This window comes from Nothobranchius furzeri, chromosome 14 (genome assembly GCF_043380555.1).
Source record: "Nothobranchius furzeri strain GRZ-AD chromosome 14, NfurGRZ-RIMD1, whole genome shotgun sequence".
In the NCBI taxonomy this organism is placed as follows: domain Eukaryota; kingdom Metazoa; phylum Chordata; class Actinopteri; order Cyprinodontiformes; family Nothobranchiidae; genus Nothobranchius; species Nothobranchius furzeri.
The window spans coordinates 30881289-30905632 of record NC_091754.1 but is presented as its reverse complement, the minus strand read 5'-3'; the positions used below and the strand labels follow the sequence as shown (position 1 = coordinate 30905632).

The following is a 24344-nucleotide window of genomic DNA, read 5'->3' as shown; positions in this document are numbered from 1 at the left end:
GTGTGTGTGTGTGTGTGTGTGTGTGTGTGTGTGTGTGTGTGTGTGTGTGTGTGTGTGTGTGTGTGTGTGTGTGTGTGTGTGTGTGTGTGTGTGTGTGTCGTAGCTTTCACAAATTATTTGTTTATTCTTTACCAGAGCTAACACGGTTAGTGCTGCGGCAGTCATGCTAACAGGACTCGCCGGCTGGAGTCCAGAAGTACCGGTGCGGTTCTAAATGGATTTATAGTTGTATGTTTTTTTTTAATCAAACCTCTGTTAGTGAAAAATACGTGTAGGACACGGACACATGGCTCAGACCTTTAGCTGCAGCTGTAAATGCAATTTTCTGTTTTAATTAGGAACACGATAATAAACAAAATACAGTGATTTACCATGCTGGCAACAGCAGCTACCTAGTATCTCTGATGGCGTTTCCTTGCCTTACCTTACTTGGCTCATCTGGACTCAGCCAAATATAATTATTACTTGTGTGTGTGTGTGTGTGTGTGTGTGTGTGTGTGTGTGTGTGTGTGTGTGTGTGTGTGCGTGCCTGCGTGTGCGTGCGTGTGTGTGTGTGTGTGTGTGTGTGTGTGTGTGTGTGTGCTTGCATATGTCTGTTAATGTTTTTAACCTGTTATGGGAATCTGGGGTCATTTTGTAAAGCACTTTGAGTAGCACTTTGTTCGAAAAGCGCTTTATAAACAAATCTGATTGATTGATTGATTGATTGATTGATATGACGTGTGTGAGTGATGTATGCAAAACACAGTTCTTCACTGCCTGGAGGAGAGAATTTTGATTTTCCGTAATAATTTATGACTAAATTCCTCAACAAACCTGGCCTGGCGTGGTTCCATCGGCCCAGCCCAGCGCACCGAGCCTGACGTGGTTCTACCGGCCCGGCCCAGCGGTACCGGGCCTGACGCGGTTCCATCGGCCCAGCCCAGTTCCGCCGACGGGGCCTAACAACACCGACTCCGGCGGGGTCCTGCTGAGCCAGGCCCAACAACATTCATCGCGTTGCGGTGAGCACGGAACCAGAGGACGACGGTTGCAGGTGAGAGGAAGAGATGCCAGGAGGAAGAGCCGGTGGACGAGGTAAAGAAATGGCCACAGAAGACCTGGAGGAGATCAAACGATCTCTGAACTTTATGTCAGGTGAACTGTCAAAAGTAACATCGCAGCAGGATCGATTATTGAGACTGATGGAGGAGGTGAAGGAGCTTAAAATACTGTTAACTGAAAAAGATAAGAAGATTTCAGCCTTGGAGCAAAGAGTTGATGAACTTGAACAATATACAAGACGAGAGGATTTGGTGATAATGGGACTAGAAACCCGACACAGAAGCTACGCAAAAGCAGTAGCAAATCATGACTCAGCAGAAGAGGCTTCAGACAAAGAACTTGAGACACTAGAGCAGCAAGTTGTTACTTTTCTGCACAGCAAGGACATAACTATTCAAAGAGATGCTATTTCAATATGTCATGCACTGCCAAAAAAATTTGAGAAAGCTAAACCAACTATTATTGTAAGGTTCACCAGCAGAAAACAAAGAAACAGCATTCTGTTACAAGCAAACAAGCTTAGAGGCACCAATGTGTACATAAATGAACATTTAACCAAAAAAAATGGGACAATAGCTAGAGAGGCACGGATGCTAAAAAAGCAGAAAAAAATTGTAGCTACATGGACAAGGAACGGGAGTGTATGGATCAGAGAACAAGAAGGGTCACAGGCTAGGATAATAAAGGAGCTGGGAGAACTGGAAAAATTTAATTAACAGTGAAAGTTGGAAGAGGGATGTAGAATCAAGTAAAATCTCATATAGCATCACATAAATAAGATACAAGTAAACCACAACACAAGCATATGGACATAACAACAAATACTTATGAGGAACTAGAATACAAGATATATGACCCTGGAAAGGAACTAGAAAATAATTTGTACACACATATTAATAATAAATGTGAATATTTTAGTGAACAAGAACTAAGGGATTCAGTTTTGACAGAAGGAACACTCTCGATCATTCACTTCAATAGTAGAAGTTTGTATTGCAATTACTCTAAAATATTGGATTATTTAACACAAAATAAAAAACCATTTCAAATCATTGCTATAACAGAAACATGGTTAAAAGAAGGAGATGAGGAGGAGGTACAAATACAGGTGCTGGCCAGTAAATTAGAATATCATCAAAAGGTTGAAAATATTTCAGTAATTCCATTCAAAACGTGAAACTTGTACATTATATTCATGCAATGCACACTGACCAATGTATTTCCGATGTTTATTACGTTTAATTTTGATATTTATAGGTGACAACCAATGAAAACATCAAATCTGGTATCTCAGAAAATTAGAATATTCTAAAGGCCAATGAAAAAATGTTTGTTTCTCTAATATTGGCCAACTGAAAAGAATGAACATGAAAAGAATGTGCATGTATAGCACTCAATACTTAGTCGGGGCTCCTTTTGCCTCAATAACTGCAGTAATGCGGCGTGGCATGGACTCGATCAGTCTGTGGCACTGCTCAGGTGTTATGAGAGCCCAGGTTGCTCTGATAGTCGTCTTCAGCTCCTCTGCATTGTTGGGTCTAGCGTATTGCATCCTCCGCTTCACAATACCCCATAGATTTTCTATGGGGTTAAGGTCAGGCAAGTTTGCTGGCCAATCAAGGACAGGGATACCATGGTCCTTGAACCAGGTGCTGGTGGTTTTGGCACTGTGTGCAGGTGCCAAGTCCTGTTGAAAGGTGAAGTCTGCATCCCCATAAAGTTGGTCAGCAGCAGGAAGCATGAAGTGCTCTAAAACTTCCTGGTAGACGGCTGCATTGACCCTGGACCTCAGGAAACAGAGTGGGCCAACACCGGCAGATGACATGGCACCCCACACCATCACTGACGGTGGAAACTTTACACTGGACCTCATGCAACGTGGATTCTGTGCTTCTCCGCTCTTCCTCCAGACTCTGGGTCCTTGATTTCCAAAGGAAATGCAGAACTTGCTTTCATCAGAAAACATAACTTTGGACCACTCAGCATCAGTCCAGTCCTTTTTGTCCTTGGCCCAGGCGAGACGCTTCTTGCGCTGTTTCTTGTTCAAGAGTGGCTTGACACACGGAATGCGACACCTGAATCCCATGTCTTTCATGAGTCTCCTCGTGGTGGTTCTTGAAGCGCTGACTCCAGCTGCAGTCCACTCTTTGTGGATCTCCCCCACATTTTTGAATGGGTTTGTCGTCACAATTCTCTGCAGGGTGCGGTTATCCCTAGAGCTTGTACACTTTTTTCTACCACATTTTATCCGTCCCTTCGCCTGTCTGTTAATGTGCTTGGACACAGAGCTCTGCGAACAGCCAGCTTCTTTAGCAATCACCTTTTGTGTCTTGCCCTCCTTGTGCAAGGTGTCAATGATTGTCTTTTGGACAGCTGTTAAGTCAGAAGTCTTCCCCATGATTGTGGTGCCTTCAAAACAAGACTGAGGGACCTTTTAAAGGCCTTTGCAGGTGTTTTGAGTAAATCAGCTGATTAGAGTGGCAGCAGGTGTCTTCTATATTCAGCCTTTTCAGAATATTCTAATTTTTTGAGATACCAAATTTGGAGTTTTCATTAGTTGTCACTTATGAATATCTAATTTAAATGTAATGAACATTGGAAATACATTGGTCTGTGTGCATTGCATGAATATAATGTACAAGTTTCACGTTTTGAATGGAATTACTGAAATATTTTCAACTTTTTGATGATATTCTAATTTACTGGCCAGCACCTGTAGAGGGGTATGAAATGTACTTTATGAATCGGAATAATAAAAGAGGAGGTGGTGTTGCACTGTATGTATGTCACAATTTAAAAAGTAAAGTCATTCATAACATGTCAACAGCCATCCAAGATGTCATGGAAATGATCACTATTGAAATAATCTCTGAAAAGACAAAAAACATAATAATAAGTTGTATCTATAGAGCACCTGGATCTTGTGTAGAAACATGTACAAATACAATTACTGAGATGTTGAGTGGAATCTGTAACAAGGATGTATTTCTCTGTGGGGACTTTAATGTTGACCTGGAAAATGTAAACAATTCAAAGACAGCAAACGACTTCATAAATTCAATGTATCTACTGGGTCTGTTTCCACTGATAACCAAACCAACAAGAATTGACGCGCATAGCTCAACAATTATAGATAATATATTTACTAATGCTTCAGAAGGGATAGAGAGAAGTGGAATAGTGATGACTGATATCAGTGATCATCTGCCAATTTTCACAGTCTATAAAAATCACCAGATCAAAAATCAACAAAAAATGGAAAAACTTATAAGGGACAGGTCACAAAACACTATAGACGCACTAAAAAGAGATCTGGAACAACAAAACTGGGAAGAAGTATATGTTGATGATGTAAACATGGCTTACAATTCTTTTATAACAATATTATGTAGTCAATATGACAAAAACTGTAAAACAAAAACTCAAACACCAAGAGGGAGGATGAACAAACCATGGATGACAAAAGGGCTGCTGAACGCCTGTAAGAAAAAAAATACATTATATAGATGTTTTTTAAAACTAAGAACAAGTGAAGCAGAAAGGAAATACAAAAAATATAAGAATAAATTAGTTTCTATAATCAAAAGACAAAAAAAGGAATATTATAGCAATTTATTAGAAGAAAACAAAAATAATATTAGAGCAACTTGGGGAATAATAAATAATGTCATAAAAAGAAATCAAATAGCTTCAACTGTTCCAAATTATTTTGAAAACGGACAGTCTGAAATTAGTGAAACCAGTAAAATAGTAAATGAATTTAACAATTTTTTTACTAATGTGGGACCTGACCTGGCAAAAAACATTCCAAAAAGAACAAATTATAGTATAGGTGAGAATATCAAAAGCAATGAAAACAGTATATATTTAAGTCCAGTAACTAGTGATGAAATAAGAAATATTATCAATAAATGCATCAATAAAAGAAGTACTGACTGTGACGGTTTAGACATAACATTAATAAAAAATATAATAGAAAGTATTATTCATCCATTGACTTACATATGTAATTTATCTTTTGCAACAGGGACATTTCCTAACAGGATGAAAATTGCAAAAGTCATACCACTTCATAAAAGTGGAGACAAACATATCTTTTCCAACTACAGACCAATATCTTTATTGTCACAATTCTCAAAAATATTAGAAAAATTATATATTGCCAGGTTGGACCGATTCCTGATCAATGAAGAGATATTAAATGACAGTCAGTATGGTTTTAGAACAAATCATTCAACATCCATGGCATTAATGGAATTAACAGAAGAAATATCGGAAGCCCTTGACAAAAAAAATCATCTCATAAGTATCTTTATTGATTTAAAAAAAGCATTCGATACAGTGGATCATACAATTCTTATTAAAAAACTTTGTAAATATGGCATCAAAGGGATGGCCCTAAAATGGATAACTAGTTATCTTACCGATAGGCAGCAATATGTTCAAATAAACAACACAAAATCACATATAAATAACATTACTTGTGGTGTACCACAAGGGTCGGTATTGGGCCCTAAACTATTTATCATTTATATAAATGACATTGTTGAGGCATCCAATATATTAAAATGCACCTTATTTGCAGATGATACAACTTTTTACTATTCAGGAGATAATGTTGAGCAGATGATAGAAGTGATACAAGCAGAGATGAAAAAAATTAAACTATGGTTTGATGGAAACAAACTATCATTAAACAGTGATAAATCCTGTTTTATGATATTTAGTAATACAAATTCAAATGATGAAATTTAATTAAATATAGATGAGATTAATATTAAAAGAGTTCAAGAAGTCAAGTATCTGGGAGTCATCATTGATGAAAAACTGTCATGGAAACTACATATAAACAGTGTCAAAACTAAAATATCTAAAACGATTGCACTGTTACATAGAGCAAAAGGGTTGCTTGATAATAATTCATTATATTTGTTATATAACTCACTGATCGTACCATACCTGAACTACTGCATTGAAATCTGGGGAACAACATATAAAACTTACACAAATTCCATTTACATCTTACAGAAAAATCAATAAGAATAATCACAAGGAGCAACTACAGAGATCCGTCCAATCCATTATTTATTAAATTAAAAACACTAAAATTCTATGATCTGGTGGACTACAATATTTTAAAATTTATGTATAATGCAAACAAAAGGAACGTACCTGCAGGATTAATTAAACGATTTTCAAAAAGACATAGCAAATATGATTTAAAGGGACATGAATTATTTAATATACCTAGACATCGGATACTCGTAAAGGAACATTGTGTCTCCATATATGGAGTTAAATTGTGGAATAAATTGAATACTGAACTCAAGAATGCAAAAACAATATTGACTTTCAAAAAAGAGATAAAAAATAAAACGATTAACTTATATAGATCCGTTACATAAATGTGTGAGGGGAGGAGGGTGGGGGGGATTAAAGGAACAAAATATTAACCTAGTATGTGCTTGTATGTGTATATATGTATGTATATAGATCTGTAACTTAATGCTTCTTTCTGTGTAACTTGTTTTCTTTTTCTATTTTTTTCTCAAATTCATGGGTTGAGATTTTGTCGACCAACAAGTCCAGGAACTATATTGTTCAATTTCCTTAAGAGTCATATGATTATTTCATTTATATTAATGCTATTTTAGTTAAAAGGGGCAGACAACATAAGTTTTTCTTCTTTCTGTCCCCTTTTTCATTTTGGCTTGCAGCAATTTAGTTCTGATTGTATTTTTATTTTAATGTCAATAAATGAAAATAAAAGATTAAAAAAAAAAACTGAACTCAGTTTATATTTATATAGATGGTAAAGTGTAGTTGTACTGTATCTCTACAATTTTAACGCTGAGTCTGGCCACTACCTTTAACAGATGTTGTGCTGAGAGATTTGCATGCCCTAGGTGCACATGAGTAACAAGCATGGCCAACTTTTGAATATTAGCGGCTGCCATGCCGACATGATAGGGAGAGCAAAATGCTAACAGCTACTACCCAACAAGAGCAGGGACACAGAAACTTGCGATCACAGTGAACTTTGAAACTGAACAGCAGAACGGCACCGTGGTCCCATTCCTTAAAATGGAACTGCTACTCATGGTGCTAAATTAACAACAAAACATTTCACCATCAGAACATTAAACAAGAGACTAACTACAACCAACACATCCCTAGTAATAGTTCCTGAAAACACACCAAAATAGAAAAAAACTATTGAAAACCGGCTACCCACAATGCACTTTTCCACTGCCTGGTCCACAGTGGACAGGATCACTACACAATGAGAAAAATGCCTTCTCCATGTCAGGGATGAGGTCCTGCCTCAATTGAAAGAGTTAAAAGTTTCTCGCTGTCCTGTTCACGAGTGACGGAAAAACAGAGAGTGAGCTTGATGGGCGGATTGGTGCTGCATCTACAGTACTGCGGGCGCTGTACCGGTCTGCCGTGGTGGAGTGCTGAGACTAAATTAATTTTCTTCGCAGGGCAGCTGGTCTCTCTCTTAGAGATAGGGTGAAAAGCTTGGTCATCAGGGAGGGGCTTGGAGTAGATCCACTGCTTCTCCACATCGAGAGGATACTTGAGGTGGCTCGGGCATCTGGTCAGGATGCTTCTTCACCACAACCAACTGAGGGACTATGTCTCTTGACTGTCCAGGGGATTCCACTGGAAGAGCTGGCCCAAGTAGCTGGGGAGAGGGACATCTGGGCCTCCCTGCTTAGGTTGCTGCCCCGTGACCCAACTCTGAATAAGTGGCTTGAAATGCATGGATGAATGGATCTGGGTAATCTGTGCATTTTTTGTGCTCAGCTGACCAGTTTTGGGGATCTGCTCTCTGGCGGTCCTCTTTGTGCGGAGCTGACCCAAAACACCCACTGACTGATTGCCTCGCTGAACTTCACGTCTACCTATAGAGGGAACCTCTGAATTGTGGGTAGAATTAGCTTTCCATATGCGCCCGCATTATCAGTCTGGACGCAGTGGAGTAAACATCTTCTCTGTCTGTTGCTCGGACCTGCTGCTCCAGCCTCGGCAGAGCGAGTACAAACTCCTGTGAGGAGCACACAGCAATTTTCAGTGAGAGCAGGAAGCTGTGCTTCATATCAGAGTCTCCAAAAACAACGCTGCTCACGGCCATTTTTGTGTACTAACCTAAGGAGGACAACACAAACGTCTCCCCGTGTCTTTTGTCCCACCCACATGCTCGGAGACATCCTTGTTCCTGAGAAGGATTTGTGAACATAATCTGGCCGATCAGGTCAACGCTTCCTAGATCTGACTGGGCCAGTGCAGATGTGAAAACGCCAAACGGGAACCTGCTTCTTTACGATGCCAACCCCTAGTGGATGAGAGGGGAACTGCAATTTTTGTCACTTCCATGTGGGTTTCACTTTGGGCAGTCGGAGATCGCCCCTTGAATCCAACCCACTTCAAAGTCTGCAGTATATAAATGTTGGTGCTGGCAATACTAACCGCAGAACAACACTGCCTTGTCAGAACAGATGAAAACATCAAAGACGAATGTCAGAAAACACATAAACTTCCAGAATTTACTGGGAATATCCAGATTTAGAAAAAGAGCTAGCTTATTGAGGTATCTGGACGTGGCGCACAGCTGTGTATAAAATTATTACCCATTATTGGCCAATCAGCATGCAGCTCGTTTAAGTGAGTGGTGAAAAGCAACCTTTCCATTGTAGGAATTTATCATGAGGTTGTGGTTGACCATTTATTAGAGCTCCTGGGCCATTTTGAGCTCCAACAAATTTTGCACATGAATAATTTATTTAATCTTCACAGGATAGTTTTCATGATTTCCTCACTCTGTTCCACAATTTTCCTTTCACCCATTTCCAAAATCACTCCAAACCCATGTGCAGAGAGACAAAACTATGCAAACAAGGTTGAAGTAGAACAATATTGCTCCATGGAGGTCTGTGCATACATTAGTGTTGGGGTTGGAGTCCCAACCTTGAATGAGGGAAACAAAGCTCAGAGTCTGTCACGTCGTTCATGTACCATTGGCAGCAGGGTTTGTCTGTGCTCTGTCCACGAGATCAAGACCTGTTTCTGTTATCATTCAGAATCGTAAAACTGTGTTATGGTGGGTGTCCTATTTTCACATATGTGTATAATTTCAAATGGATAAAAAAAGAAACTCTTATTCTTGTTTTAATTCTCTTTCAGAAAAATCATGACACACCATATCTTGAATGGAAGATTTTTGTCCTCAGAGGAAGGAAATAATCAATAACCAGAGATCCTGAGGACAGAGTTTACCAGCAAAGCAAGTATGGGTGTAATGAACAATCAAATATTTGCATCTCTAGGACACCAATGATCAAACTGAGCTCCTAGAAATTTTGATATCTTTATTTTGTATCTTGCAGAATCTGTGTGGGCTGATGTTGATCTTTCAGGCACAGAATAGTGCTTGCAAAGTTCAGAAGTTTTGAAGCCAAAGTCTTACAAACCCAATAAACCCAAGAAAATAAAACTGAAAGCATTGAAAACTTAGCCTGACAAACCATCCTATATATGTGAATATCTAGTCTAGCCATGGATGTCAGTCCTTGGGTGAAACCTACAGTTGTATTTTAAACTGTTTCTGCATGCTATTTGGACAGCAAGCAATGTGACATACTCACTGCTATGGACGTCAGTCAACGGGACAGTCCACCATACAAGAGCATTTCATTTTCATTTATTCGTTTATAGAGCACCTTCCGCAACCGTTAGCAGAAGCCCAAGGTGATGAACACAATAAAATTAATCATACTAACAAATACAATAAAAGATAAACACACAATAAAAACAGCATAAATACAGATAAAAGAAAAATCTAATTAAATCAAGGCAAAGTTGCACCCCAATGGTGAAAACACCTGAAGATGACAACGGGCCTTCAGACGGGACTTAAACATCTGGAGGGAAGGCACCTGCCTAACAGTCAAAGGGAGACCGTTCCACAGAGTTGGAGCCAATACTGCAAACGCGCAATCGCCGCTAGATCTGCACCTGGAGCAAGGGACCAATAAACCCTGGTCAGCTGAGCGAAGAGTGCGGGTGAGGACATGCTTTTGTAGCAGGGCACCAAATTATTACAAATTTGACACATTTATTTTCTAACATTTCTGCTTCTAGTGGGCAAAAAAAAAAATGCTGAAACAAAAGTTCCTCTAGAAAAATTATGTAATAAAAGTTCAGTTTTTACATGAATTTCATTCTTAGCTTCTGCCCTCAAAAATTTAATAAAATATTAGTGTGTTTCTGAGATATGCCAGGATTATGATCAAAACCAGAACTATGATAAAAATCAATACATTTTTTGTGTGTTATGTCCAGAGGACCTGTTTTGGGGGTGAATTGTAGCTGTGTCACAAATAAACATAAAAATATGTTTTGCTCACTTCGTAGTTTTGTAGTTAGTTTTGTGTAATGTCTTATTTTCATGAAAATTTTTTTAAAGTAATGATTTTTGTCTTAGTGCACAAAAAATGCTGAAACAATACTTCCTCATTTAAAAGTTTAAAAGTCCCAATTTGTTTTACATCAATTTCATCCTTGGCTTCAGTCCTCACAAAAATAATAAAATATTTGTATATTTCTGAGTTTTAACCACTTCATTTCCCCTTTATTCCCAGGTGTGTAATCAAAACCAGAATTGTAAACAAATTAAAAACGTAATCATTTTTGTGTGTTATGTAGAGATGATTTGTTTTAAGGGTGAATTTTCAACACATTGGAGTGTCATAAATGAGGTGGATTTGCTGGTGTGTTTTGGGTCATTGTCCTGCTGCAGCACCCAAGATCGCTTCAGCTTTAGTTGACGAACAGATGGCCGGACATTCTCCTTCAGGATGTTTTGGTACAGTAGAATTCATGGTCCCATCTATCACAGCAAACCTTCCAGGTCCTGAAGCAGCAAAATAATCCCAGACCACCACACTACCACCACCGTATTAAACTGTTAGTATGATGTTCTTTGTCTGAAATGCTGTGTTACTTCTACGCCATAAGTGCACACTATTAAGCATTAGTTAATCATCAGTAAAGCATTGGTTAATGGTTATTTAATAATTTGTAAAGCATCTACAAAAACATGATCATAATTACTTAACAGCTTACAAGCACCACTATTAAGGCTTTATTCATGATGAAGAAGCTACTGTGTCACACTTTATTCAGGATGTTTCATGATCTATAAGTCATTGATTAATCATTTATAAACTCTGCTCTCCATCATTTACAAACCAGTCCTTTCATGATGTAAAACAGCATACAACCCCATTGGTAAAGGGTAAGTAAATGGTTAACATACCCTATATAATACTATAAACTAAACATTTACTACATTTACTAGAGTCTCACTAGATGTTTTCTAAACACTGAATCTCATGACTACATCAGTCAGCTACTAAATGTTAACAGATGTCTTACAATACATTTACAATTGTCACTTAACGGCTTCCAAAGATGCAGCTCCCTACCGACCCACTTCTTTTTCAATAGATAATCTATCAATTATTATAAATATATTAATAAACTACTTTAGAACGTTACAAACCATTTACTATTTCTTAGTTAAGTATTTTGAGTGAGCTCATCTAAAGTGGAGACTATATATACCTTACAACCTATTAATAAAAGTGAAAGTTTTTCAAAATACATTGTAACAAAAATAAAGGACAACACAGATACAGAAAGCACTTTATTTTTAAGATGTCAATTATAAAACATCAAAACAATGCTTACAAATATTGACACACAACTGTCAAAACAAACATTGTGCTGAACCACTATTAGCCAGTATTTGAAGTAAAGAACAAGGCTTGATGCACTTTTATGACCTGTATGCTTTTACATGAAATGTATCACATGTGTGATCTTTAAAATAAACATAGAATCTAACAGTAAAAAAATAATAAAAGTCATGCAAACCAAAAATAGTGTCTTTTTTTTATCACACCAATCTGCCAATCAACTGGACTACATAACTAAATCTGGCCCTTTTTGCAGTTAACAATGGTGACCTACCACCACATTTCACAATGTAAATAAACCCACACAAATCTAGTCTTTTTTTTAAGAGGAAGCAACTTTCCAGAAGGCTAATAGGACTCACGTTTGTCCTCTAGTTCTGGATCTGCACTGATTGCTGCAGCACAATGTGTTGCAAACAATGACAGTTTATTTCCCTGTTTGTTTTTTCTAATTCTTTATACCTATCAGGTGCAACAATGAAAAGCTCAGCAATTGGAGCAGTTGCCACAATTGTGTTCCGGTCCACTCCCAGACGTTTAAAGGCAGCTGACACGGTCCCTCCTCTTTTGAACAGCCTCAAAATCCTCTCATACCGGGTGACCACTTGTTTGGGATTCTGGGCTGCAATTTAGAGAACAAATGTGTTATATTGAGATTATGAATTTTATGTAACAGTGTAGTAATGTAACACACATATTTCTAAATTTACTCATTAACTGCCAATGACAACTAAAGTCGTCATTTGCATTTTTATACTGTGTGGGCGTCGGAACGAGCCCCCGCACCGTGAGAACAGACATGCCAGCTCTACTTTATTACATTTGTGAGTTTTCAAGCTAAGGATGAAAGCAATCTAAAAACTGGAATTTATGAAAGATTATTTAATTTTAGTCACACATAAGTCTCTAGAGACACTAGAAGGGTTAAATAACATAATCAACTCAGAGGAACAGCTGTACAATACAGCATGTAGGATCAAATTATAGAAAGATTTAATCACTATACCTCTTGTTCTTGCAATTTGATCATGTTTCTTTGACTTCTTATTCTTTTTGGCTTTGCCTTTCTTCTTCCTCTTCTGACTGTCATTTTGAGTTGTGCTCGTGGAGGAGTCAGAACCCTTGTCAAATGACCCGTCAGAGGAAAGTGAAGACATGCTCAGTACGTCACTGGGATGCTGGACAGACCTTGTGGGTTCTTTTGTGAGACCTAGTAAAACAGTTAAACAAACAACACAGACAAAGTTACAGAACAGAATGCTTATGTAAATGCTAAAGCAAAGAAAGTATTTGTCATGCTATGTAATGTTTTTAATAGTGGACTTACATGCTGCTAATTGCTCCTTTAGATAGTCTCTTTCTTTGGTGAGCTCATCAATCTTTTCCTTTTGCCACTCTAGCTTCATCTTACAGATCTCCACCTCTTGTGATCGTCTTCTGTCTGTCAGCTGTGCAGTTGGAGCAATAGTCACACCTAGAGAAAATTAAAAACAAAAAGAAACTAGGCTATTAATTCAACTAACAATTGATTAAACAACAACTGCAGAAAATGCAATCATAATACTAAAGTACAGTTTGTAAAATATGAATAACAGTAATCACTGTTTGGAACATCCAAAAACAATGGTGATCTGCAAAAAATGGATACTGATGAGGTTAGCATGTTTACCTTTAACAAAAACATTTTCAGTTGAATGGATAACAAATTTTAATTTAATCTAACTCAAGGTTTTTGAGTAGAATTTATTGATAAATGTAATTTCTAAAGACGTAGAATATTTTGTTTTGCAACTCAAAATTTTTTAGGCATTTGATCGCCTCAAAAATTTGGGAGTTGTGGGAACTTTTTTGGTTTACAGTGTGGTAACTAACATATTTTGAGTTGATTGGATGAGTAATTTTAATTTAACAAACTTCAAATGTATGAGTAAAATTTATTAAGAAATTTTATTTATGAAAACTTAAAATTTTCAGTATCAAAACTCAAAAAAATTGAGGCAATTGATTGCCTCAAAATTTTTGAGTTCTGGGAACTTATTCGGGTTTACAGTGGACATACCCACAAGTTCATCAATTGCTATAAATAATGCCTTCTGTGCATCCTCCCATTACAACAGGTGCTGCACAACTGAGGGATGTTAAACTATGTGGGGAAGAATGGAGCGGGAGCATAATGGTCAGTTCAAGGATTCAATAGATTTTAGTGAAAACTAATATTTCAACACTCAACAGGTCTTCAGTTACAACACAGAAAACAAAGCTTAATGGCAAAGAGACACTTCAGTTGTTCAATTACAAATCACCTTAATGCTATTAACCAGGATAGAGTTGTGCACTAAAAGTACAAGATAAAAGCGTGATCTGGTCCTCAGCTGGCTGCAGCTCGGTCAGAACCGGACTGGCTTTAAGGTTGTTTCTTTCCCCATGTCTCAGAAACGTCTCCGCCAGTGGAGAGACGTGTGGGAGCTCTGAACTATTTATGGCAACTCATGATGTAGCGTCACACTTTATAGCGTAACAACTGCATATTTAATTATGACCAATAAGATGTGACAATTCCATATAAATATGAAATATCAACCTTATTGATCTATGAATGTTTAACCCAAAGAGTTTAGGATTCTTTGCTTTTTCAGGGACCATAAACATACTTCGTATTAATTCAGGCAGAGTCAAGTATATAGTTAAAAGGAATGATAATAAACGACAAGCTATGAATAACGATATGTGGTGGAGTGTAAATATGATGATGGATTGTGAGTTGTAGGTGGTGTGGTATAAAGTAGATGTGTATCAGAACTTTGTATCTGAAAGAGATTGTGAATTCTGGATGGAAAAGAATTTGTTGTCTGCTATAAACTGCCACGGTACCTGCCACAGCTGCCACGGCTTACAGTGGCACCTGCCACGGCTGCCACAGACTGTAGTAACACCTTCCAGAGAAATGATTGGCTCTACCAGCCTGGAGCGGCACCTCTGGCAGATTGGAGTGTCATCTCCTTGCCAGACAGAGCTGCTGCTACGGATAACACAATAATTGCAGCACTTATTGCATCATCGGCCTCATCATGCTGTAGCATTGTTAATCTACATAACTAGAATTTAACGCTGTTGCTATTCAGGTTTGCTAAATCCTGAGAAAGATCAAACGAATTGGCAATGAAACTTACATCATATATCCACGGATATTTATATAATCGATAGAAGTTCATGCAATTTTAAACAAGACTAACCCTAAATTCTAAGTGAATGGATGGATCTTGGTGTGAATGAGACGTGAAATGAATGGTGTATGTGTGAGTGATGTTGATATCAGAACTCTTCTATCCGGAGAAGCAAGTCTGAGTGATGAAGTGATGTTTTGCTCTTAAGCTATGGTCGGAGTTTCATAAACACATAAGATGCCATTTTGTCGCTCCACACATACCCTTCAGGATGAGACCTCCGTACAGATCCAGAATGCCAGGTCCTTGGACCCCACTTTCGGTACCGGAGCCAAAGAAACAGCGTCAGCAGTACGACAGACTAGTCTTTGGATTGTCTCCAGGTAAAAAGCGACAGTTGGTTGACAGCGTCAGATGGACCCGGAGGGTCAGTGACTTCAGCTTTTTTTCCTGAAAGGAACCGTTGGCTGGTTGGTAAAATGCAACAGATTTCATCCAGCTTGTTGGATTTTTTGCTTAAAAAGGAAGTACGGGTGGCCGGTCCGATACTTCTCTTAGAATACGGTGAACTGACTTAAGATGGTGTGGGACTGGTTTTATTAATCGGGATGTTTTGATTTACGGTTGAATCAAAGTTGGACTGATTTATAAACACCACAGAGAATATGCAATGCTTCAGAAAGGAAGGTTCCGTTTGGATGAGCAAAAGCAATGTGTCATGCGTTTACATTACGTATATCAAGATGTCTAGTGCAGCTAGATTAAAGTTGTTGTCGTCGTCGTCTTCCTCTGCTTATCCGGGTCCGGGTCGCGAGGGCAGCTTCCCAACTAGGGACCTCCAGACCGTCCTCTCCATCAGCTCCTCCGGCAGGACCACAAGGCGTTCCCAGCCCAGATTGGAGATGTAACCTCTCCAACGTGTCCTTGGTCGACCCGGTGGCCTCCTGCCGGCAGGACATGCCCGAAACACCTCCCCGGGGAGGCGTCCAGGAGGCATCCTGACCAGATGCCCAAACCACCTCAACTGGCTCCTTTCGATCAGGAGGAGCAGCGGTTCTACTCCGAGTCCCTCCCGAATGTCCGAGCTCCTCACCCTATCTCTAAGGCTGAGTCCGGCCACCCTACGGAGGAAACTCATTTCGGCCGCTTGTATCCGCAATCTCGTTTTTTCGGTCATTACCCAAAGCTCATGACCATAGGTGAGGATTGGGACGTAGATCGACCGGTAAATCGAGAGCCTGGCTTTCTGGCTCAGCTCCCTCTTCACCACAACAGATCGGCTCAGCGTCCGCATCACTGCAGATGCTGAACCAATCTGCCTGTCGATCTCCCGATCCCTCCTACCCTCACTCGTGAACAAGACCCCGAGATACTTAAACTCCTCCACTTGAGGTAGGACCTATCCCCCGACCCAGAGTTGGCAAGCCACCCTTTTCCGGTCGAGACCCATAGTCTCAGATTTGGAGGTGCTGATCCTCATCCCAGCCGCTTCACACTCGGCCGCGAACCTACCCAGCAAGAGCTGAAGGTCAGAGCTGGATGAAGCTAGGAGGACCACATCATCCGCAAAAAGCAGAGACGAGATTCTCCTGCCACCAAACTCGACACACTCCACTCCACGGCTGCGCCTAGAAATTCTATCCATAAAGGTAATGAACAGAACCGGTGACAAAGGGCAGCCCTGGCGGAGTCCAACCATCACTGGGAACAGGTCCGACTTACTACCGGCTATGCGGACCAAACTCACGCTCCTCTGGTACAGGGACTGAATGGCCCTTAACAGAAAGCCACCCACGCCATACTCCTGGAGCGTCCCCCACAGGGTGTCCCTGGGGAAATGGTCATAAGCCTTCTCCAAATCCACAAAACACATGTGGATTGGTTAGGAAAACTCCCATGTCCCCTCCATCAACCTTGCAAGGGTATAGAGCTGGTCTACAGTTCCATGGCCAGGATGGAAACCACATTGCTCCTCCTCAATCTGAGATTCAACTATCGATCGGACCCTCCTCTCCAGTACCTTGGAGTATACCTTTCCAGGGAGGCTGAGGAGTGTGATCCCCCTATAGTTAGAACACACCCTCAGGTCACCCTTCTTAAAGATGGGGACCACCACCCCGGTCTGCCACTCCACAGGAACTGCCCCCGATGACCACGCAATGTTGCAGAGACGTGTCAACCATGACAGCCCTACAACATCCATAGCCTTGAGATACCCAGGACGAACATCATCCGCCCCTGGGACTCCACCTCTATGTAGTTGTTTGACTACCTCAGCAACTTCTGCCCCCGAGATTGGACAGTCCATCCCCAGGTCTCCCGGCACTGGTTCCTCCTCGTACTGCACATAGGTGGGATTGAGGAGCTCCTCAAAGTATTCCTTCCACCGTCCGACTATAGCCCCAGTTGACGTCAGCAGCTCCCCATCCCCACTGTAAACAGTGTGAGCGAGTTGCTGCCTTCCTCTCCTGAGGCGCCGGACAATTTGCCAGAACCTCTTTGGAGCCGATCGATAGTCTTTCTCTGTGGCCTCACCAAACTCCTCCCACGCCTGAGATTTTGCCTCAACAACTGCCACTGCTGCACCCCGCTTGGCTATCCGGTACCTGTCTGCTGCCTCCGAAGACCCACAGACCAGCCACGCCCTGTAGGCCTCCTTCTTCAGCCTGACGGCTCCCCGAACCTCTGGCGTTCACTCGCGGGTACAGGGGTTGCCACCACGACTGGCACCAGCCACCTTGCGACCACAGCTAGCAACAGCTGCCTCAACAATCACAGAGTGGAACAAGGCCCACTCGGAGTCAATGTCCCCCACTGCTCTCGGGACGCGGTCAAAGCTCTGCCGGAGATGGGAGTTGATGACCGTCTTAACAGGTTCTTCTGCCAGGCATTCCCAGCAGACTCTCACTATGCGTTTCGGTCTGACAGGTCTACGCGGCATCTTCCCCTGCCATCTGATCCAACTCACCACCAGGTGGTGATCAGTTGACAGCTCCGCTCCTCTCTTCACCCGGGTGTCCAAAACATACGGCCGCAGGTCAGATGATACGACTACAAAGTCTATCATCGACCTGCGGCCTAGGCTGCCCTGGTACCAAGTGTACAGATGGGAATCCTTATGTTCGAACATGGTGTTCGTTATGGCCAAACTGCGGCTTGCACAGAAGTCCAGTAACGAAACACCACTTGAGTTCAGATCAGGCGGGCCGTTCCTCCCAATCACACCCCTCCAGGTCACACTGTCATTGCCCACATGTCCCCCAGCAGGAATTCCAAAAAGGGTGGGCACTCTGAACTGATAATTTGCCCATAAGCACAAACAACAGTCAGGACCCATTCCCCGACCCGAAGGCGCAGGGAAGCTACCCTCTCGTCCCGCGGGGTAAACCCCAACATGCAGGCAGAGAGTCTTGGGGCTAACAAAAAGCCAACCCCAGCCCTCCGCCTCTCACCTGGAGCAACTCCAACAAAGGAGAGTGTCCAACCCCTCTCAAGGACTTGGGTTCCAGAGCCAATGCTATGTGTCAAGGTGAGTCCGACTATATCTAGCCGGTACCACTCAACCTCTGCCACAAGCTCCTGCGGGTAACCTCCGGGCCGGGTACTCCGACTCTTTGAATTTACTTCCATGAAAGATCCTGTGAACCATTCTTTGTCTCACCCTTCACCTAAGATCAATTTGTCATGGGAGACCCTACCAGGGGCACAAAGTGCCCCAAACAACATAGCTCCTAGGATCATTAAGGCACTCAAACTCCTCCACCACAATACGGTGACGGTTCAAGGAAGATTAGATTAAAGTCATATTACTTATTAAAACTTACTAATCATAACATTGTCATTTTACAGACTGGTCAAAATCTTATTGACTAACACTTTGATTAGTTTTATTAAGAATAAGAGTTCTTTGATTTATTAAAAAGAAAGAGTCCTATGTCTTCATTCTTCTCTTGGGCTGGAAAGGAAGCAGATTAGAAGCAAATGCATGACCTTGGGTCAGTCTCATGCAGATTAGTTCTGTGTCAGAGACATCTGAGGAGAGGGGGGCAATGACTTTTAGGTGGAATAGCTCCATCATCACGTTACAGATGAGAACTTCAGTCTTGTCTTGATTTAAAAGCAAAAAGTTTTGAGTCATCCAATTTTTTATGTCTTCAATACAAGCCTGTAATCTAACTAACCGATTAGGTTCATCAGGGTTAATGGATAGATATAACTAAGTATCGTCAGCATAACAGTGGAATTTATCCCATGCTGTCTAATGATTTTACCAATTGGGGGCATATATATAGTAAAAAGAATTGGTCTAAGCACTGAACCCTGTGGTACTCCACAAGTAACCCTGGAGTATGAAGATTTGTCATGTACGTTTACAAAATGATATCTATCAGACAGGTAGGATTTAAACCAGCCTAGCGCTGTTCCTTTGATCCCTACATGTTCAAGCCTTTCTAAAAGAGCATTGTGATCAACTGTGTCAAAAGCAGCGCTGAGATCTAACAAGAGTAGAACAGACACAAGATTCTTATCTGAGGCCAGAATATCATTTGTAACTTTCACTAATGTAGTTTCAGTGCTGTGAAACTCTCTTAAAACCAGACTGAAATTCCTTAAACAGATCATTAGTGTTTAAATGCTCACATACTTGGATGGCCACTATTTTCTCAAGGACTTAAGATAAAAATCTAAGATTAGATATTGGTCTACAATTGATTGGGTCATCTGGATCCAGAGGCGGCTTCTTAAGTAAAGGTTTGATTACAGCAACCTTAAAATCCTGTGGTACATGTCCATTTACTAAGGATAGATTGATTATATCCAGAAGGGGGCAGTAACCAAAGGAAATGCATCTTTAAATAATTTGGTTGGGATTGGATCTAAAACGCAAGTTGAAGGTTTAGATCACACAGACACAAGGCCTGCGGGCCAGATCCCCTGCAACGTGGACCTCAAGGGATAAACCATCAATCCTGCTCAAATTTCCTCACAGGGTCACACCCATTAGGACAGAGGGAGGGTTAAGTAAATTTGGTGATTTCTGGAAAAAAATAAAAGCCCAAAACAAATGCAAAATGGGTCATTAGAACACCATAACGTGCAACTACATCAACCAAACTGACACCACCTACTCACAGTTCTCTGGACATAACGTACAAAAAGTGAGTTAAATTTCAGTTTTTTCTTTTTTGCTGTAGGTCTTTTTAACCAAACCTGGTGACTTAAATCTTAAAAACATACATATTTTATCATCTTGGTTAGGACTGAAGCGTAGGATGGAATCTGTGAAAAAATGAGACTTGACTAGTCAAGACAGCTTTATTTATGTAGCACATTTGCCAAACAAAGGCGACTCAATATGCTTTACAGTAATAAAGGACAAAACAAAAATTAACAATACAATTAGATATAAAACACTGAAGACTAAAACTAGAAAAAACACACAGTCCTGTAGGCTGCACAAGTAGACGAAGGACAGAAAAGATAAATTTTACAGGTTTCCAGCTAATTAAATAAACTAAAAGAAGTACCAGTTCTACTGGCTAAACCACCCACATAGTGTGACAGTCTTGAGACAGAATTAAAGTAAACATTCTGCCTCACATGTCCAGAAACAAACAAATTAGAGCCGCCATCTAAGGACTTTAATTAAATAATTATGCTCCTTACACTCCTTCGGTTCAGCTGTGAGAACGCCAGACAGCCAGTTCTGAGGACTGTCGTCTAGCTAGCTATTTCAAACTCATCCGGAAGCTTTGTGCTAAACATCATTAGCTTAGAGATGTTTATTTTTTGTTCAACTACACCAAGATGTGTTAGATAATCTAAAGTAGTCATATCTAAATCCCTAGGTTATATTTTGTTAGCATAAATCATGAAGATACAGCTCTGGGTAACGGCTGGAGATGGGGTTCTAGCCCTCCAGCTAGTGTGGACTTAAATGTTATTGTTTCCCTGGATGTAAACAATAACATGCAATGGGTCTATATTTTATTGTGTTTGGTGAAAACTGAAGCAAAGGATGGAAACCGTGTATATAAAAAAAGAGACATAAAATATTATATAATTTTAGATACACCTTTTGCTAAAAGACATTTTTGTGCTAAGGATCCCAAACATTGCTTTTACTAAAAGAAGAGAAGTTGTGCTTTTAGCTCCACTTTTAAGTCAACTAAATGTTATATTAAACCCCATTTTGTTGCTGGAAGCCTATTAAGAAGACACTATCTGTAACCCCCTCAACCCTGACCCTAACCCAACCACCATAACATAACTCATTAACTGCCAATTTTTTTTTTACTATGTGGGCGGAACGAGCCCCCGCACTGTGAGAAGAAACATCCCAGCTCTAAAGCCTATCTTCATCTGCATATGTCACACATCATGTGATCAGGAAGCAGAAAATCCATGTTTTAGCAGATCGTTTTGGGCCGTTACTGTAATAAAAGTGAGGATCAAACAGGAAAAGCTTTTGCCGATCACAATTCAACAACGGATTATGAAAAAACGAATAACACTTGAAATGCGCGGATTCTTCCTGATTTTAGAGGTGAGTCTACTCTTTATTTTGTTAGTTTTGGCGTTGGCATCACCCTAGCGTCCAACGTTCTGTGACTCTTAAAATACAGTGAAAACACTGAAAAATGCTGGCAACGAAGGGCTTTTCTGATCAGGAAACGGCTGGCAGTGAGTGAGTTAATAGCAGTGTAAAAACACAGAAGTCTAAAATACTTGACACAACTGAACATAGGTCAGTCGGGAGAACAAACACCCAACCCCCACCCCCGCAGCAGAGATCTGACAAAGTACATGTTTGAAAAGTGCAGAGCTTTTTTACCCTAATAGCCATACACTAGTGAAATCTTACTTGAACACAAAAATACTGCTTGTTTGCAATCATTTATGTTTGTACTGTCCCCTATTGCCAGGGAAAGTACACAGTCACTTTAAATTTGTCCACAGAGCTCACAAACAGAAGGTTTTTATCCTGTGAGGACACTCGTGTGCTTGAGTAAAATTTTCTTTTCTCCATATCTTTCTCCACAGAACTCAAGCATATGGTTTATGTCCATTGTGGACTCTCATGTGAACTTTTAAATCCGACTTTTGGGTAAATCTTTGTCCACAGAACTCACAGAGAAAAGGTTTCTGTCCAGTGTGGACTCTCATGTGAGTGTGTAAATTCGACTTTTGGGTAAACCTTTTTCCACAGAGCTCACAGGCAAAAGGTTTATGTCCTGAGTGGACTCTCATGTGACGGTTTAAACCATACTTTTCGGTAAATTTTTGTCCACAGAACTCGCAAGCAAACTGTTTCTCTCCTGTGTGGACTGTCATGTGGCTATTTAAACCTGACTTATGGTTAAATCTTTGTCCACAGAGCACGCAGACAAAAGGTTTATGTCCTGTGTGGATTCTCATGTGATCGTTTAATGTTGACTTACGGGAAAATTTTTGTCCACAGAGCTCACAGGCAAAAGGTTTATGTCCTATGTGGACTCTCATGTGAGTGTTTAAAGACGACTTTTGGGTAAATCTTTTTCCACAGAGCTCACAGGCAAAAGGTTTATGTCCTGTGTGGACTATCATGTGAATGCTTAAAGTCGACTTTTGGGTAAATCTTTTTCCACAGAGCTCACAGACAAAAGGTTTATGTCCTGTGTGGACTCTCATGTGATCGTTTAAAGTTGATTTTCTCCTAAATATATTTCCACAGTCACCACAACAAAATGATTTTAGTTCTTTCTGGACTTTCCTATGTGAGTCTACATGTTGCTTCAGTCTAACCGATTTCTTATTAACCAAAGACCTTATTGCTGAATGACTGGTTACTCTCACATGTTTCTGGAGAGACTGCTTGTCATGAAATTGTTCACCACACTCAGGACAGCTCAAGGATATGTTGACAGTATTAACATCTAACTCAGAAGACCTTTTCTCATTCCAGTCATGGTCTTCGTCTCCAGTTTCAGACCCAGAGTCTGACATCCCAGGGTCTAGATTCATATCATCATCTCCACTAACTTCAGTCTCTGAAGAATCAGATGTTTGTTCATGAGGGTTCAGATCTAGGTTCCTGCTAGTTCCTGATACTCCACATGTTTCTGCTGTCATCTGGTCAGATGAGCTGCTAGTTGGAACAACTCTGTCTTCTATTTGCTGCTGATGAAGCTGTGAAAACAGACGTTTCTCTTCATCATCCTCACTCTTTATAGAAACAGCACTGAATTGAAAGCTGGCAGAATCAGTCTCCTCCTTCAAATGGAGATGCTCTCCCTTAAGACTGGTCCAGAGTTCCTCCTTTTCCTCCTTTATGTGGAGGTGTTCTGGGTCCTGCTGGTCCACACCAGCACTCTGTTCTTCAGGATCTTCTTTAACCTGCACCATCTGTTGAACATCTGTAGGAAACAGAAACACAACGTGAATTACCGACTGCTGTAACTTTAAATTCACACATATGAGAGTTATGTTATTACAGGGGTCTCCAACATGTTGGTCGCGAGCTACCGGTAGCTCTTGAAAGTCGCTGGCCTGGAAGCAGCCAGTGAGCCACCCAGCCTGACTTGTACTTAACAAGGGACGGATTTCTAATTTGATGGCAAGCCTTCCCCGGTTCTCGTAATATCTAATGTAAAATTAGCATTTTGTGGAAGTAAAATAAATCTGATTATTGCACAAATCTATCGGCAAACGTGTTCTACTGGAAATTTGTGGAATGGATTAATTATTCAGGTTGCAGCGCGGGTCCCCATTTCTGATATCAGCGGCTGCAGCTGCAGGTGCTTCTAAAGACGAGGTGACGTCAGTCATACAGACCTGGTTTCAGAAAAACATCCTCAATAAAATATTGTGGGCGACTGTAAAGTCATATCTGCGTAAATATGTCATTAAAGCAAATTAAATGCCCTTCGCTTATTAACACGATTAACAGGCTTCCAAAGTCTGGACATCTCCTGTGATTTAGTTTCAATAAAACTTCCCTCAACAGTTTCAGCTGATTGTCCCATTTAGGAATAAAAAACGATTTTTAAATCTCTCTCTCTGCTCGGTGTTGCTCATCCGTCAGACCCGCTGATCCAGAGGCAGAGAAAAAGGTTAAACCTCCAACCCTGCTTTAATGTTGTCAACAATAAATGCAGCAAAATGTTTATTGTTGACAACAGGTTAATCACTCACAGAAAGTAGATTTGTTATTCATTATCTGAAAGTATCTGATTAGCTAACAAAGAAAATATTTTGTTTAGTTTGATTTTCAGAATCTCACTATCTTCCTTGTACTTTTTTTTTATAATATTGATGTATTGAAATACAGAGAAATCAACTAACATAAGCATATTCACACTTGAAAACATCGTATGGCGGTAGCTCTTCTGTA

The 24344-nt window shown here is 40.4% G+C and overlaps 1 protein-coding gene across 2 annotated transcripts in view; it reads right to left on the bottom strand.

Annotated features, from left to right (window-relative positions):
* Window positions 1-11742: 11742 nt before the first annotated feature.
* LOC107389677 (gastrula zinc finger protein XlCGF57.1) overlaps window positions 11743-24344 on the bottom strand; it is a 36762-nt gene continuing 24160 nt past the window's right edge. The window contains exons 2-4 of one of the 2 annotated variants that reach the window (XM_054746680.2): window positions 13135-13281; window positions 12814-13017; window positions 11743-12429 (exon numbers count right to left, since the gene is read on the bottom strand). In XM_054746680.2, coding sequence (XP_054602655.1) covers window positions 12179-12429; window positions 12814-13017; window positions 13135-13281 — 602 coding nt within the window. In that variant the 3' untranslated portion in view covers window positions 11743-12178. Of the gene's footprint in view, window positions 12430-12813; window positions 13018-13134; window positions 13282-20273; window positions 23368-24344 lie in introns of those variants that run through there. The other variant, XM_015965929.3, reaches the window with a different exon arrangement.